At 36.4% G+C, this 13,912-nt stretch overlaps 3 protein-coding genes across 7 annotated transcripts in view; 1 reads left to right on the top strand and 2 right to left on the bottom strand.

Annotated features, from left to right (window-relative positions):
* Positions 1-6,601, bottom strand: part of jar (Myosin heavy chain 95F jaguar) — a 50,248-nt gene extending 43,647 nt beyond the window's left edge. The window contains exon 1 of the mRNA XM_073083631.1: positions 6,375-6,601. The gene's annotated coding sequence lies outside the window, so the exon portion shown is untranslated. The remainder of the gene's footprint in view (positions 1-6,374) is intronic.
* Positions 777-1,767, bottom strand: LOC140750387 (myophilin). The gene has a single exon (XM_073083876.1). It carries the CDS (start codon positions 1,350-1,352, stop codon positions 789-791), a length of 564 nt encoding a protein of 187 aa, XP_072939977.1. The 5' UTR covers positions 1,353-1,767; the 3' UTR covers positions 777-788.
* A 2,684-nt stretch (positions 6,602-9,285) lies between the features above and the next one.
* The window catches only part of hlk (hulk), a 30,414-nt gene continuing 25,787 nt past the window's right edge, over positions 9,286-13,912 (top strand). For all 5 annotated transcript variants that reach the window (XM_073083263.1, XM_073083262.1, XM_073083264.1 and 2 more), the window contains exon 1: positions 9,286-9,485. In XM_073083263.1, coding sequence (XP_072939364.1) covers positions 9,323-9,485 — 163 coding nt within the window. In that variant the 5' untranslated portion in view covers positions 9,286-9,322. The remainder of the gene's footprint in view (positions 9,486-13,912) is intronic.

The raw sequence follows: 13,912 nt of genomic DNA, 5'->3' as shown, positions 1-13,912 counted from the left end.
GAAGCATGCATAAATTATTATGAAAGGATAATTTAACTGCGGTTCAATTTAAATTGCAGTAGCTAGCGCACGACGTCGCTATATTATCTTCATGTATTCTTAAGAAACAGGCTTAGGCGAAGTCTTACAAAATCTTAATCGCCTAGAAGCAAGGCATGCATAAAATACTAAAACCAAAGACCAATATATTGTTGAGTACTATCAATAATATAACAATCAATAAATGTTTTACCTGCACTGAAGTTTATCTAGATATCCTTTTAGTTTTTGGAACGGCAACTGATTAAACGATACACAATTTTTTGGCTTCTTATCATGATATGCCTCACCGTATGATCTAAGCATGTTTTGCTAGGCAACTGGTGGATAATATGGTGATTGATCAATATGCAATACGCTGACGTCACTCCATTACGTAGGTAGCCACTAAGGGTGAATTCTGAAACCTTGACATTTCTTTTATGTGTCCGCTATATCCAAGAAATGAGGGTCTAGTAAATTGAAGGCTAATATCCATAACGGGAATTGCGACATGACAATGTAAATATGTTACAGTTAAGCCAAAACTAACATTTAAATCAAACCTATGTATCATAACACATACTGCAATTTTCACTACATTGTTCTCGAGTATTGTAGCCTTATCTAATCTTCAGTTACGCATTCTAAAAGTATTTGATACCTATTCGCTACCACACCTTGATACAAATTAAAGACTTTATTACAAAATTATAAAATCGTTTATTATTTTTAAAATACATTACACGTATATTATGAAGTAAATACTATTACATCTGGCGTCTGTTCCCGAACGAGATGCCACTCTGCTGGCCCTTGTTTGTTCCGTACTGGAGGGAAATGACATGTTGTCCCGCTTTCAATTGTTGATCACTGAATTCACGAACATTCTTGTCTGCTTCTTTCGGTCCGATGGACGGTTTTCCATAGTTCCCTGCTTTTCTGCCGAGGGATTGTAAGCAAATAACTACCGAGTAAAGATTTTGTTTCTCCCACAAATCGATAGTCTGGAATGTCTCCTGCGGTGGTACTCCCAGTTTCTTTGCAGCTTCCAGAAAAGCGTTGATGTTTTCCATACACTTGAAGGCCATTGTGGACTGATTAATCTTCTTCACTGATCCTTCCTGGATGGCGTTAACTAAGTGACACAGTAATGTACCATCCTTGAGCACTTCGTACAGATTTTCAGCGGTGCCGGTCGTATCAGCCGGGGAGCCGGTCAACTTCTTAATCCATTCGAGGATCTCGTGAGCGATGTCGTCGTTGTATTTGCAGTGGATCCTCGCCTGAGCTTCGGCGTTGATGCCGGCTTTTCCTGCGCGATATTCTGCCATTTTTTTGTGTTGATTCTCTTACGGACACGTAGCCACTGAGCACCTTTTGATAAGCAACCTCTGAATATCTGGTAGACGATGCTTACATACGATACAAGCTATCAGCTATTATCGCCGCATAACGTAACCACATAAACTTATCGCGTTATTATCTGGCGGTATATATAAGTGGTTATGTTTTATAGTTATGATACAGTGCTATAAATTTATATAGATATCCTTAGTATAAGTCCGCTAAAGCAACGCATAAAACTTTCTTCATTAGCTCAGGATTCCAATTGTCAGTCCACGTATGCATATAAATTGATATTCATGACAAGTTTTCTTGAAATTAATTTCCATTAGTGAATTAATTTAAGTAACTATTGGCTTTGTAACTTTAGTAGAATTCGTTACGTGAGCCAAGAACCAATAATAGAAATTAAAAACTAAGTAATCATTGATCATTTAATTTCAATTTATATTTGAAATTTAATCGAGAACCTTCTTGTAATCGATATTAAGGATTAGTTCATTGGTTACATACAAACTCATTTTTTTATAAATAATATGGAAATTTCTGGAACACTTCATTGGCACACCTTATCAGCCGCTTAATAGTCACATTAAGATTATTATCATAAGATACCGAATAAGATTGCGTTTAATAAAATTCATTTAACTGTTATTATTGTGTTCAATAAAGTTAGTAATCAATGATAAACATATTCTGAAATCAAATGCTTGCCGATAATTCTATTGCTAATCAGCTTCAAGAGCTTACATTAAAATTTTACATATATAATTTGTATCGGACACATAATGCATCCGCTAGGAGAATTGACTACAAAAAAGTGAAAACAACATTTTTTGGATCGATATTCGCTCAGAATGGCCAAAGTACATATTATTTATTCGGGTCTTGCGGTTTTTGATAATTTTTACCCTAAATTATCTTTAAAAGAAATAAATAATTAGGCACGATCACCGCACGATGCGGATTCTTAATCTTTACTGATCTAATATTACTATAGTTAATAAAGTGCGGTCTTCATAATATATTTTGCATACTCACTTGAAACTACTAACCAGCATCCGGTTTAATAAAGAAAATGCAACTTTTAATTATAAGTTGCTGTATAACACGAAAATACATTGAAATACCAATAGTATTAGCAATTTAGAATCTGTATCTGTTTTTTCATCGTTTCGCCTTTCTTATTCGCTTCGATTATTAAAATGGCAATACTTCGGAACAATTCACTGCCGTTGCTTCAAACATAGCATGCAATTTTAGGCCAGGGACTTTTTCGTTATCTTGCTATTATGCAGATATTTCATAATTCTTTCATTGCCACCTGATAGATTATCTATTCTTCGGGCAAAATTTGCACGATTAACAAATAATGATAAAATGGTTTATAAGACAGAAAGACACATTTATGTTAAATCCGGAATTCCTAATTCTGTATTCGAAACGCTGTTTATTCCGCAATTTGTATGCAACATGCTCTGTAACTTAGGAGTTGTTTAATCAATAATGTAACAAAAGTAAAGGGACGAAAGGAAAACCGCTATAGTACTGCATCAGTATAAACAATTATCTATAAACCAGAAGACAATTCAACAATAGATTTTTTAGACAGAATCCCATCGTCTTACTATTCTTTTAACGTAAAGAATATATTTATTTTAAGAATACATTTAGCTTGAGTCGCTTTTTCCGGAACTTTTAATCTGTGATTGATCTTAATTTTTTTAATGTAACTGGAGGGACAAACGAGCCTACAACTCGCCTGATGTTGCAAAGCCACTGCCGGTCAAGAACATTTGCCACAGGCTGACAAAGGCTGGCGAATAAAACGGAAAATCTGGCGTGGATTACCGATGTGGTGCTACCAGATGGGGACTAAGATGGAACGTCATTTATAATGCTATCCTTCTCCTCCACCACTCCCTCCTCACCAGAACAAAACAGTTTTACGCATTATGAAGCAGAAAAATGTACCGGTATTGCTGCCGCATTCAAACCACGTAGAGTTCTTTCCGCTACTTTGAGGGGAGATTTAATTTGCGAGATAGCTAAGCTATAGTTGTCTCTCAAATCCACTGATAACATTGCTTCCTTTTAATTGTTTACTTTAGCTTAGCTTTATTAGATAAGCAATGTTTTATATGGAGGGGGGTGAGTTAAGGATTTGAGCTACAGATGCGAGCTAAGGGTCGCGACTGGTGTAGCTATATTTTCATAACAGATCTTACTTGATAGCTTAGCTTCGACCTCGCCCACCTCACACATCTCTGTGGGAAAGACACCCTAGGATTGGAAACTATAACAAAATATTATTGTAACTGTTAACTCTTAGGAATTTACTTAGTTATAGGCGATTGCACCGATCTCGGCTGAGACTAATTAGGTTCCAACTCTACGGAATACGTTACGAAACAGCCTTGTTCCGTGGCACAGATATGCAATATTTTATTGTGCGTTATCGCTAACCGAAACAATGGGCCACATTGGAAACAAAGACTCCGCTATCGTGATTCCAGTTGATAACAGTTTTAAGTACGATACCATCTCGATGTCGTATTGATTACAGTTTCCTTTGCTTCCATGAAATGGTAATTACTTATATAATCTTCCGATTCCTGGTTTTTGATTGTTACTAGTGGAAAATGTGAATGATATAATAATAATATGTACACTCGAGATAACCAAGTTTTAAAAATTTACGAACTTTTAAAAAAACATATCACAAATCGCATTTTTTTATCTAACACTCTTTGATTCCGTTTCAGTTTGATTGATTTACTTTGAGAATGGCTCGATTTTTAGGACCTATTGTATGTTTATTTATGACTAGCTGTGCCCCGCGGATTCATCCGCGTTAAAAAGAAACTGGGGCACAGCTAGTTCTGACATATAAGTAGCCTAAGTTATTCCTTATTAGATCACCTACCTGCCAATAAAAGTCCCATCAAAATCGGTCCAGCCATTACAGAGATTAGCCAGAACAAACAGACAGACAGACAATATTTGTAACCATGTATATATTCATATGCATGTAGTAAAAAGCGGTTATTTCAATATTAAAAAAGGAATCCAATTTTATTTATATGTATAGATAATGTAGTAGTGAAAATCTAAGGGTTTGAAGAAATTGTACATACATGAGGTCCATTTGTTGTTTTCTGTAAGGACTGAGTTGGTATACTTTACTTCAAATCAGTATACAGAGGCTTACATTATTCTTGTAAAGCAGAAATCGGCCCAGAGATGGTGTAGCAGAAACCGATCTATAAGAATTTCATTATGAAAATGCTATACAAGAATTAGTTTAGCAAAGTTGGCAGCAAGTTTGTTTAAATTTTACAGTAAATTTGTAAATTCACACAGATAAATCAATCCTTATTGTCTCAATATTCCAGTGCTAAACTATTCGCACATACAGTATAGAAATTCACATAATTAAATAGTCATTAGATTAGCATATTGTGTGAATGAAAATAAATAAATACAGTACATTGAAGGTGGTAGAACCCTACGTGCCAATATATAGAGTTGGTTGCCAATTTGTGTAAATATAATATGCCTAACATCATGGTATTTAATGGGTTAAAGTCTACACTAGCTTATGTTTCTTCCCTGTAGTTCTGGGACTAGAATAGGGCTATGTTATCCCCTGGCTTCTGAATCACAGGTGGAGGTGGAGGTGGAGTGGGAGCTCAAACCACCCGGGAAGGGTAGCGGTATGTGTGGCTACATACCATTGTACACAAAGGATGGATGTGACGACGTTCACTGAGGGGTTTCAGTGCGTAAGAATACCACATGACCCAATGTCGCTCCTACGGCACCAAGTACCTTTTGAAGGTTTCCACCTCATTAACGAAAAAACAAGGCTTATGATTCTCACCATGTTTTCCTTTACCATTACCGCTTTAAGAAATCAAAAGTGCATGCCTTTGAATCCAAAGCTTCAATTTCAAAGACTCCACCATTAAGACACAGTTTTAAACCACTTGGCTATAACTACCTCAGTGGAATGCTGCATCGAAGAATAGCATTTTGAGGATATTTCATGGATCTATTGGACATAATGAACATAATCATTTTGAGGATATTTAATGGATCTATTGGACATAATTGGATCTATTGGAAATAACTGTACGGGATTGGTGCAATGCATATTTTACAAGGGAGAAATACAATAAACAAAACGTGCAAATAAAAAGTGTATGGTAAAGGATGGTATTAATTAGAAAATATAGCCCTTAAAACTGCTAGTTTGTTCTGAACATAGAATGAATCACGTAGCCATAGCAAATTGTATGACTACACCTCATAGCAGCACCTTCAGAGCAGATTAACAGTTTGGCACGGACTATACTTTTAAAAGGAAAATAATTTATTTTATATTAAATTTATATATCTTCAACAAGATCGCAAATGGTTATTGGAATTTTGAATGTTAAGGGGTACAGATGAATAGACGGTTGGTTGTGGGTTTTCCCCTAAAAAATATAGGAACGAATAGGAACTAGTAGTGTAGGAAGTGGGAATTTGTGGAATTCTAATAAGATCCTGATACAAGTTGAACAATGTACTTACTTGAAAATGTGTTTAATGTTTAAATATATTCATAAACAATAATTTCACATTAAACATTTGTTTCTAAAAAGTTTCAAAAGCATAAAGGCTGAAAATTTATATTACAGTCGTTTTCAGCCCATAAACTTCGCTGTAACGTGAGTTATGGAGTGGGTACGTAAAGTAGGTAGATACTCAATGGGGAAATACTTCAATAACACTCTAATTCAATTTAATAATTATGCACGCAAAGTTATAGAAGGTTACGCGGAGTTAAATATTCATGTTTTATAATTACGATGATTCTAATAATCAAATTACTTAATAAAACCTATTGCAAATATCTTGTCTAAGTTGATAAACTATGATAAGGTAGTCAGGTAGGTCGTATCTACAAAAAATCAAAGTAATTTCAAGTACCAACTGAAGTCTTACAAGAAATCCAAACTTACCGGATTTAATTTTGGAATACGTTTTTTGTACAATACACAGATTGGGAGGGAATTAAATATCCATTTTATTATTTCACAACACACTTCACTTTCACAAGAGCGCTACTTGCGACCAACAAACGAGCAGTCAGTGCCGCGCGGCGAAAAAATTGTTGACAACGACAACTGCAAACAAACTTTTCGAATACGATAGTTCCGTGCGCGTTCGGAAACCTTCGGGTTTCACGCCCCACCATCGCCAACGCCATGTGATTGTTCGTACTGAACTCTGATTGGCTATTTCAAATACAGTGATGTGCATTCCGTTTAAACCATCGATATAATGCAGTCTTAAATATTTTATATTATGCATACGATCAATTTTAGAGTTCCGTACTTTCGTACCCAAAGGGTAAAAACGTTACCCTATTATTCATTTTAAAGTTCATTTGCACGTTTCATAACAAATATAAAAAAGAACCTTTTAAGGTTTCTTTTTATATTTGTTTTGATCATACACAAGCAAATCGTATAAGTAAGAATTTGTTAATTTTATGTCGTAAAAATCTATTAGCGCCATTGTGATTTGTTATTGATGAAAGGAAAAGTTAAAAGCACAGACGTCTGTAAGATTTAGAGATATTAATATAGAATACAATATGCTGTGTTTCCTATTATCACAGTCTCTTCGCAAGCTCGGTAACAACTTTTCATTAGACAAACCCTAAAATTATTCTACACCTAATATTCGTTTACTCCTGCATGCGTTTTACTTCCTTGAAATCTAGCTTTCTAAAGGTTTTAACTTATATTACATACTGTGAATATAGAAGTGTTGTATAGTATTCTTCCTTTTTTTACTCTATTTTTACTTCATATTGTGTTAAACAAAATAATTAAAATGCTTACAACAATTAGGCTCTTAGCCACGATAGGAAATAAGATACAACTTAATATCGATATCGAATTATGACACCACTAACCAAATTGACATATTGAAATTCGTTCAGAAATTTGATTATCTTCTGATAATGTAAAATATTATTTAAATTTTTATTTATTATAAATTATAAAACATGCGCTTTGTAAATCAATTTAAAAGAATTGCATTCATCAATCAGTTGTACATATAATGTTTATAAATATAGTTATATCCGATAGATGGCGCTAATCCAATATACTCAAATTACTCAAAGTTTCCTTTTGTTTTATTTTATGTTAGGAGGAGACTTTAACTTTATATTTATATTAACATCACTATTCACTACTATCTATATTAGTGACTAATATTCACGCGCGCAAATATTTCGGAGATCTCGATGTGCTGTCCGTCTGAGTCTTCCTTGATTGTTGACATTGGATACTTGGATAGCAACTGTTAAAACTTTTCAGAGCTTTAGATGCGTTTCAAAAATATCCGACCAGGACTGCAGACCAGTAAAGTACACCTTCATTATGGTGTATGTTGAATGTCGCCTTCTGTTACATGAGGATTGTGGAGTGCCTCAAATGGAGTGCATTTTGACTTTAGCCCATAACTGAACATAAGAGTCCAAACTTAATTGTAATTATGTTCTTAAACATCACCTCTGATTGGTTATAAGCTTTTATAAAAAGTCGATGATGTCTAGTGATCAGTTTTCTACGCACATCTGTACCAGAACCTAAATAACCAACTATTCGATCGATCATAAATATACTGTTGCCTCTGAGGACTGGTAGATGGTTAGTTAGTTAGTTAAGTGAGCCTTAAAATTTTACTTTTAAATTTGGGCGTACTTTACAAAACAGCGTACATGAACTAAGGGAGAGGGGGGCACATTACCGCATCAGCGATATCTGTACTTATTAGTACTAATAGTTTTTACTACAACTTTGAAAAGAAGCACTCGGTATTTAAAAGTAAAAAATGTGACTTGTGACCCACTTCTACTCAAGGTCCGCTCGGCGGCACATTTTAGGGGTGGCAATATTTTTTGTATGGAAGTTTATAAGACCTTTTTTTTCGGCGATATATATTCGCCGGCAAAATTTAACTCGCGTTCGGTTGGCACGCTTTGGGGATCAGAGGCAGTGGTGGACTGAGGTCGTCGGAAGCCCGGGGCGGAAAAATTGAGGCCTCCAGTCTTAAAAGTTCGCCTATGATTCGGTTTTTTTTTCGCTGACTGATACACATTTCATAGATTATTTGGTTCTGACTACCTTTTTTTAGCAACTGTGTTTGGAGGCGGCCAAATGCGGTCTCTCTTACTCTGAACACCACCCAAGCCCAGGATTGGGCCTGTAATGGATTACATCTGACTGACCATCTTTACGCGTGTCAATCAAATTATGAGTGATTGTTCTATTTGCAATTTCTGATTAAATTTTATTTATATAGATATCTACGCTCAAAAGCACTATTTCTGGTACAATTACTCGTATCTATGAGTGTTGCATTTTCTTATAATTTTAGACACTATAAAGTAGATATAATTGTTCGCTCATTATTATATGCTGTGATTAATAATAGAATCATCAAAACTATTTGACATCGACGCCAATAATCGACAGACATTTGGCAGCACACAAAAAACAGGTAGGACGGAAGGTAAGTCTTATAAGTACTTATAACCTATAAATTTTTGTTGCTTGACGACAAATAATCCATTCAAAGGAGTAATATATATCCAAACCGCGTTGATTCCTGTTCCAAATGTCGATTTAATTTCGTACCTACATAACCCCCCTAATTGAGACATCAAAGCCTCTGATGTTTAACGCCGAACGCACTGACCTACGGCGAGCGCGGTCGGGATCATAAACAAAGTTCCCGTATGATATCAAACATCGATGACGCGATGTAAACAAAAGCGGAGGGCGGCGCGGGCGGGCGGCGGCGGCGGCGCGCATGCGCGGCGCAGGCGGGCGGCGCGGCGGCGCAGGCGCAGGGCGGCCGGGCGCGCCGTCAGTACGCGCGCGCCCTCGCCATGGCTCGGTGGCTGAAGGCCCTCGCGGCCGTCCTGCTCCTCGTCGCCGCCGCGTCCGCGCGCAAGTCGCCCGCCCCCAAGCAGGAGCCCCAGATCGAGGAGGTGACCGCCAAGCAGCTGGAGCGAGTGCTGGAAGACAAGGACTTCGTCGCGGTGTACTGGTGTAAGTGCCGGCACTCGCCCGCCGCCCGCCGAGCGGCGCGCGCGCGTCCGCCCGCCTGGCCGCGCGCCAGGGCGGGGGCGGCTGTCGAAACGTCTGCGACGGCGCTCGTCCAAATGGGTTATCGCCGAGTTAATGATCTTCGGACGGGGCGCGCGGAAGACCGCTCGGCTCGGTGGCCGTGCGCATGATATTTTCGAAGCGAGCCTCGGCTGTCCACGGTTATGCAACCGCGCGGCGGAGACAATAAAACTCGACCCGACCGCCGCGGCCGTCAGCGCCGCCTAAAATGGCGCCGAGTCTCGTTTTCCACGGTTCCACCGATGCTGGCCCCAAGGTCGCCAGGCGCCTACGCTCCGGGCTCGGCTAAAACTATTACAGTGTGTGCCGCATGTTCCGCTGAAATAGATTTCCATTACGTGGTATTGGCATCCCGACTATTTTTGCTTGTCGCCAACTATAAGATCTTATTCTAAAACCCGTCAAACTATCTGTCACCCTTCGAAAAATTGTGATATGTGAGTGTTAGCGGCGAGCGAACTCGCGTCGGTCATTCCTCGGGTATCTGTTATCGCGTCGATGCAGCTGTAGCGATTGTCTTGTCTAATATTGACTCTGCTCATTTGAAGCATTCAGCGCCAGACACAAAAAGCGCAATAAATCACTGTCTAAACTCGGCAGTAACGCTAGGCAATCTTTTGGCTGAGAGATCGGTCCACGTTAGCTGTGGCAACATCCAACACCTATAAAAAATAATGGCTAAGAGGTCCTAATTAAATTCTTCAATTCTGTTAAACATACCACGTGATTATCGGTTCAAATAATAAACGTCATCATGTACAAACACAAACATAAACAAATGATTAAACTTCATAGAAAACAAAACCTGATAACAGAGTAAATGTTCAAATGAATTCAATCGATTCCAATACAAAGTTTGTTATAAAAACAGACGAAGAACTGAACCAGTGTATGTAGTCTATAAAAATATAGAGATCATTAGGTAGAGTAGAGACGCTATTAATTCTAAATATAAAAGCACTTAAAATTCGAGAGGTTAGACAATGTCTTTAAGCCAGAATTTGGTTTAATTTCAATGTGATTGCAATTCATTTATTAAGTAACTTAGCAAAATCTTTGCTATAGCAAAATTTGGCCATCGTGGTAAAAGCTTCACTGTAAAGATTGTGCAATTGTCTTTTAAATAAGCACATTTCAGAAATTCTAGCACCCGCAAAACATCTTAATACCGGTCTCTAGGCTTAGCTGTTTTGTAATTTTAAAAATAGTCACCGTTGCTCAGTATAATGTGTTAGAGAAAAGACACAATTCTGAAAATGCTTGGTACAAATGTTACGCTTGGAATTCTTCCAAAATCATTGTTATCAATTTAGTTACTGGATTAATGAGAATCGAGACATTTAAAAGAATAATAGAAGCTATATTTGTCGTGGAAGATTAATTGAAAACAGATAAAATCAAGGTTGGAAACAATACTTCTGAGGGATAGGAATGCCAATATTTTCATTAGGTTTTAAGTAATCTTAACTGTCTAATTTGCTAAAAGAAATTAACCCAAAGTAATTCTTGTGTTCAGTTTATGAGGTAGAAGAGGATTATTTGTGTTCAGAAGCTCACAGAGCGCGTTTAATGACTTGTCAATGTTTGTGTTGAGTATGTAAATATGTGGCGTTTACTCAGAAAGCTTCTATATGAATAAACTAAACTATTTACATTATTCAGTTCTGTAATTGTGTAAGCTCAGTTGTAATACGCACTAAAATAACTGTTATCGATAATAACCACCAATATTGATACTCAACAACGAAATGTATCTAAGTAACGTTAATTGATCATAAATTCCTAAGCTTTACAATATGTACATTATTGGGTTCTCCATGACTGCTTGCCTCTTTAAATAAGAATAGTCTAAACCATAACTTCGCGTTTATTCCAAGTAAATATTACCTGTAAACACTCAAATTCAGAAAGGATAATAAACACAACATATATGTAGGCCTAAATGCTTAGAGTCGAATCCGAAAATCGGGCTATTAGACTGGTTTGGACAGAAACTTCTTCAATTCCAAAAACAACTTCCGATTTAAGTTAGCCTGAGTTCTTCTTTCTTACAAAAATCTTTATGTCCGGAAGTACGATCTGCAATGATGTTCGTAGTTGCAATTTTTTTGCCTCTATTTGGACATGAATAAATTCATCTGTTACTTATTACGAAATTCGGTTTTAATTTGGTTGTAATTTGGTTTTCGACACTTAAAAAATATACCTTCTCTTATTTCGTTCTATCCTTAGGGTTTCCTGAGGATTAAGTAAGAGCACACGGATAAATGGAGCAAGAGGATAAATGGGCATCTGGGAAATCTTTATATTTAATGAAATACGGTATACCACCGGTATCCTCTGAACATCACTGTAACAATATTTTGTGTATATTGTAAACAGGATAAATTTTTGTTTCAATTAGTTTGTCTTTAAATCTTTCGATTACTAAGTACTTATTAATCGCCAGACTTACTAGTATATTCGATTTTTATTGATAATATAAACATATAAATGTGATTTGACGTTCCGAAGCACGCTGAAGTCATTAGTCTCTAGATTTATAACTAACAAGTGTTGCTTAATCAACGAAAGGCGTATCACAATGTATCCAAATAATTTATTAGTGTTACAATAAGTTTGGACATCATTTAGATGAGTCACTCTATGGCCGATGAACGTGGCTGCCCGGAAACACACGTGTTCAAGGGACTTTTCTCTTGGCAGGAATTATTGGAAAGCTTTTGATAGAAGAAGTCTTCGTGATTCGATTATGGCACGGCCGCCTTACGTATTGTTGCCTTATAAATGCGATAACAACTGGATCTCTTTTTAGTAAAGGTAGGAAAAATCGCTGTTTCTGTCGATATATTTCAGAGTATTATTTTATTCCAGACATAGATAGTATTGATATACCTTTGAAGACCTTTTTTCATCGACCTATTTCGTGGATCATACGAACCGAAGCTACATCACTGGAAATCGAATATCTGATTGAATACTCTCTTATTTGATGTTAGTTACAGATGTTCATACACACTCACCACGACAGTTAGGGTATGTGCTGGTTGCTGTTTCTACTACAAAAAGTATATAAGTTAATAAATAGTTTGAAAATACTAAAGAGATTATCTGTCTGTCAATATTTAGATTTAATACTACAAACAGTTTTACTCAGAAGCTTTTATTTTTGTGATGCTAATAGCCGACTACCGAGTACCGATGACAGACGGGTGTAGTAAAAAAATAGAATATGTAAGTATATATTCTATATTGTATATCGTTCAGTGTAAAACTTTAAAGACACGTGCAGCCTATTGGTGTGAATTTCCTTTTACTTCAGGCTCCTAAGAAAAATATATTAATCTATGAAGGGTTATATTACATGGTTTTTGTGTATGATATCTCACGAACCTTTAGTTTTTGGAAATGTTTTTCACTTGTTTTATGTTGAAGGAGAAAATGCGAGGAAATCTATTTGCGCAAGGATTCCCAATAAAAGAAAGAAAGACATGATAAAGACTTCAGTAGAACAGTAATGGGTAGATGATGATATCAATCAGTTAGCAGCACATTACGTCTATCATGACTAAACGTTCTTGGACATTTTATTGAGATGATATACGAGTATCTCGTGTACATCTATCAACATCGCTACTAAATTAAAGAAATACATGTACCTATTTTAAATAATATTTATCCATAATTAATTATAAAATAACTGCCACTAATCTTAATAAAACATATAATTTAAAAGCTGTTATTAATAATTGGTCTATCTATTCAGGTTTTGCCCTGTCAAATATAGATTTTATATCAGAAACCATGGGCACTTAATTATCACTAAAATCAACCAAGTACGAAATGAGTAGTCAGTACAAATTGGAATTGATACACTTGCGTGGTACCTAATAGCTTTGTGCAAAAAAGCGTCGTACGAGTAAATTAATATTTTATTGATATCGATGTGAATTCATGAAAATAGGTAAAAAATGGATTAAAACGTGGTCCCTCAAAACCGCTTGTTTTGTATTTTCTGAGATCAAGATTAAAATATCCACAGCGAAGTTTAAGCGGCAGACAATTTGTGACATTTGTGTTGATGTTTTAGATATAAACCCTTATTTATCACGTTGAATTTTGTCAAGCTACGCATTGGAGTCACGTAGGCGCCTCTCAGCTCCTTATGAATCACAGAAATCTGGAAATAACGTTAACGGGGCCACCGTTTGCGTAATACTGGCATTATAAAAGTTATTGCCCTCGATTATTATTTCTGTAACATTACACTTTCTTTAAATGCGGCTAAACTTGATTTTCAATCTATAAATCTCTTTTTGTACAAGAACGCCATTCTTAGTTCATAAGCG

Source organism: Epargyreus clarus, unplaced genomic scaffold (genome assembly GCF_041222505.1).
Source record: "Epargyreus clarus isolate Ecla_fem2 unplaced genomic scaffold, WU_Ecla_fem_2.2 ptg000019l, whole genome shotgun sequence".
Taxonomy (NCBI): Eukaryota; Metazoa; Arthropoda; class Insecta; order Lepidoptera; family Hesperiidae; genus Epargyreus; species Epargyreus clarus.
This window is presented reverse-complemented; position numbering and strand designations above follow the sequence as displayed.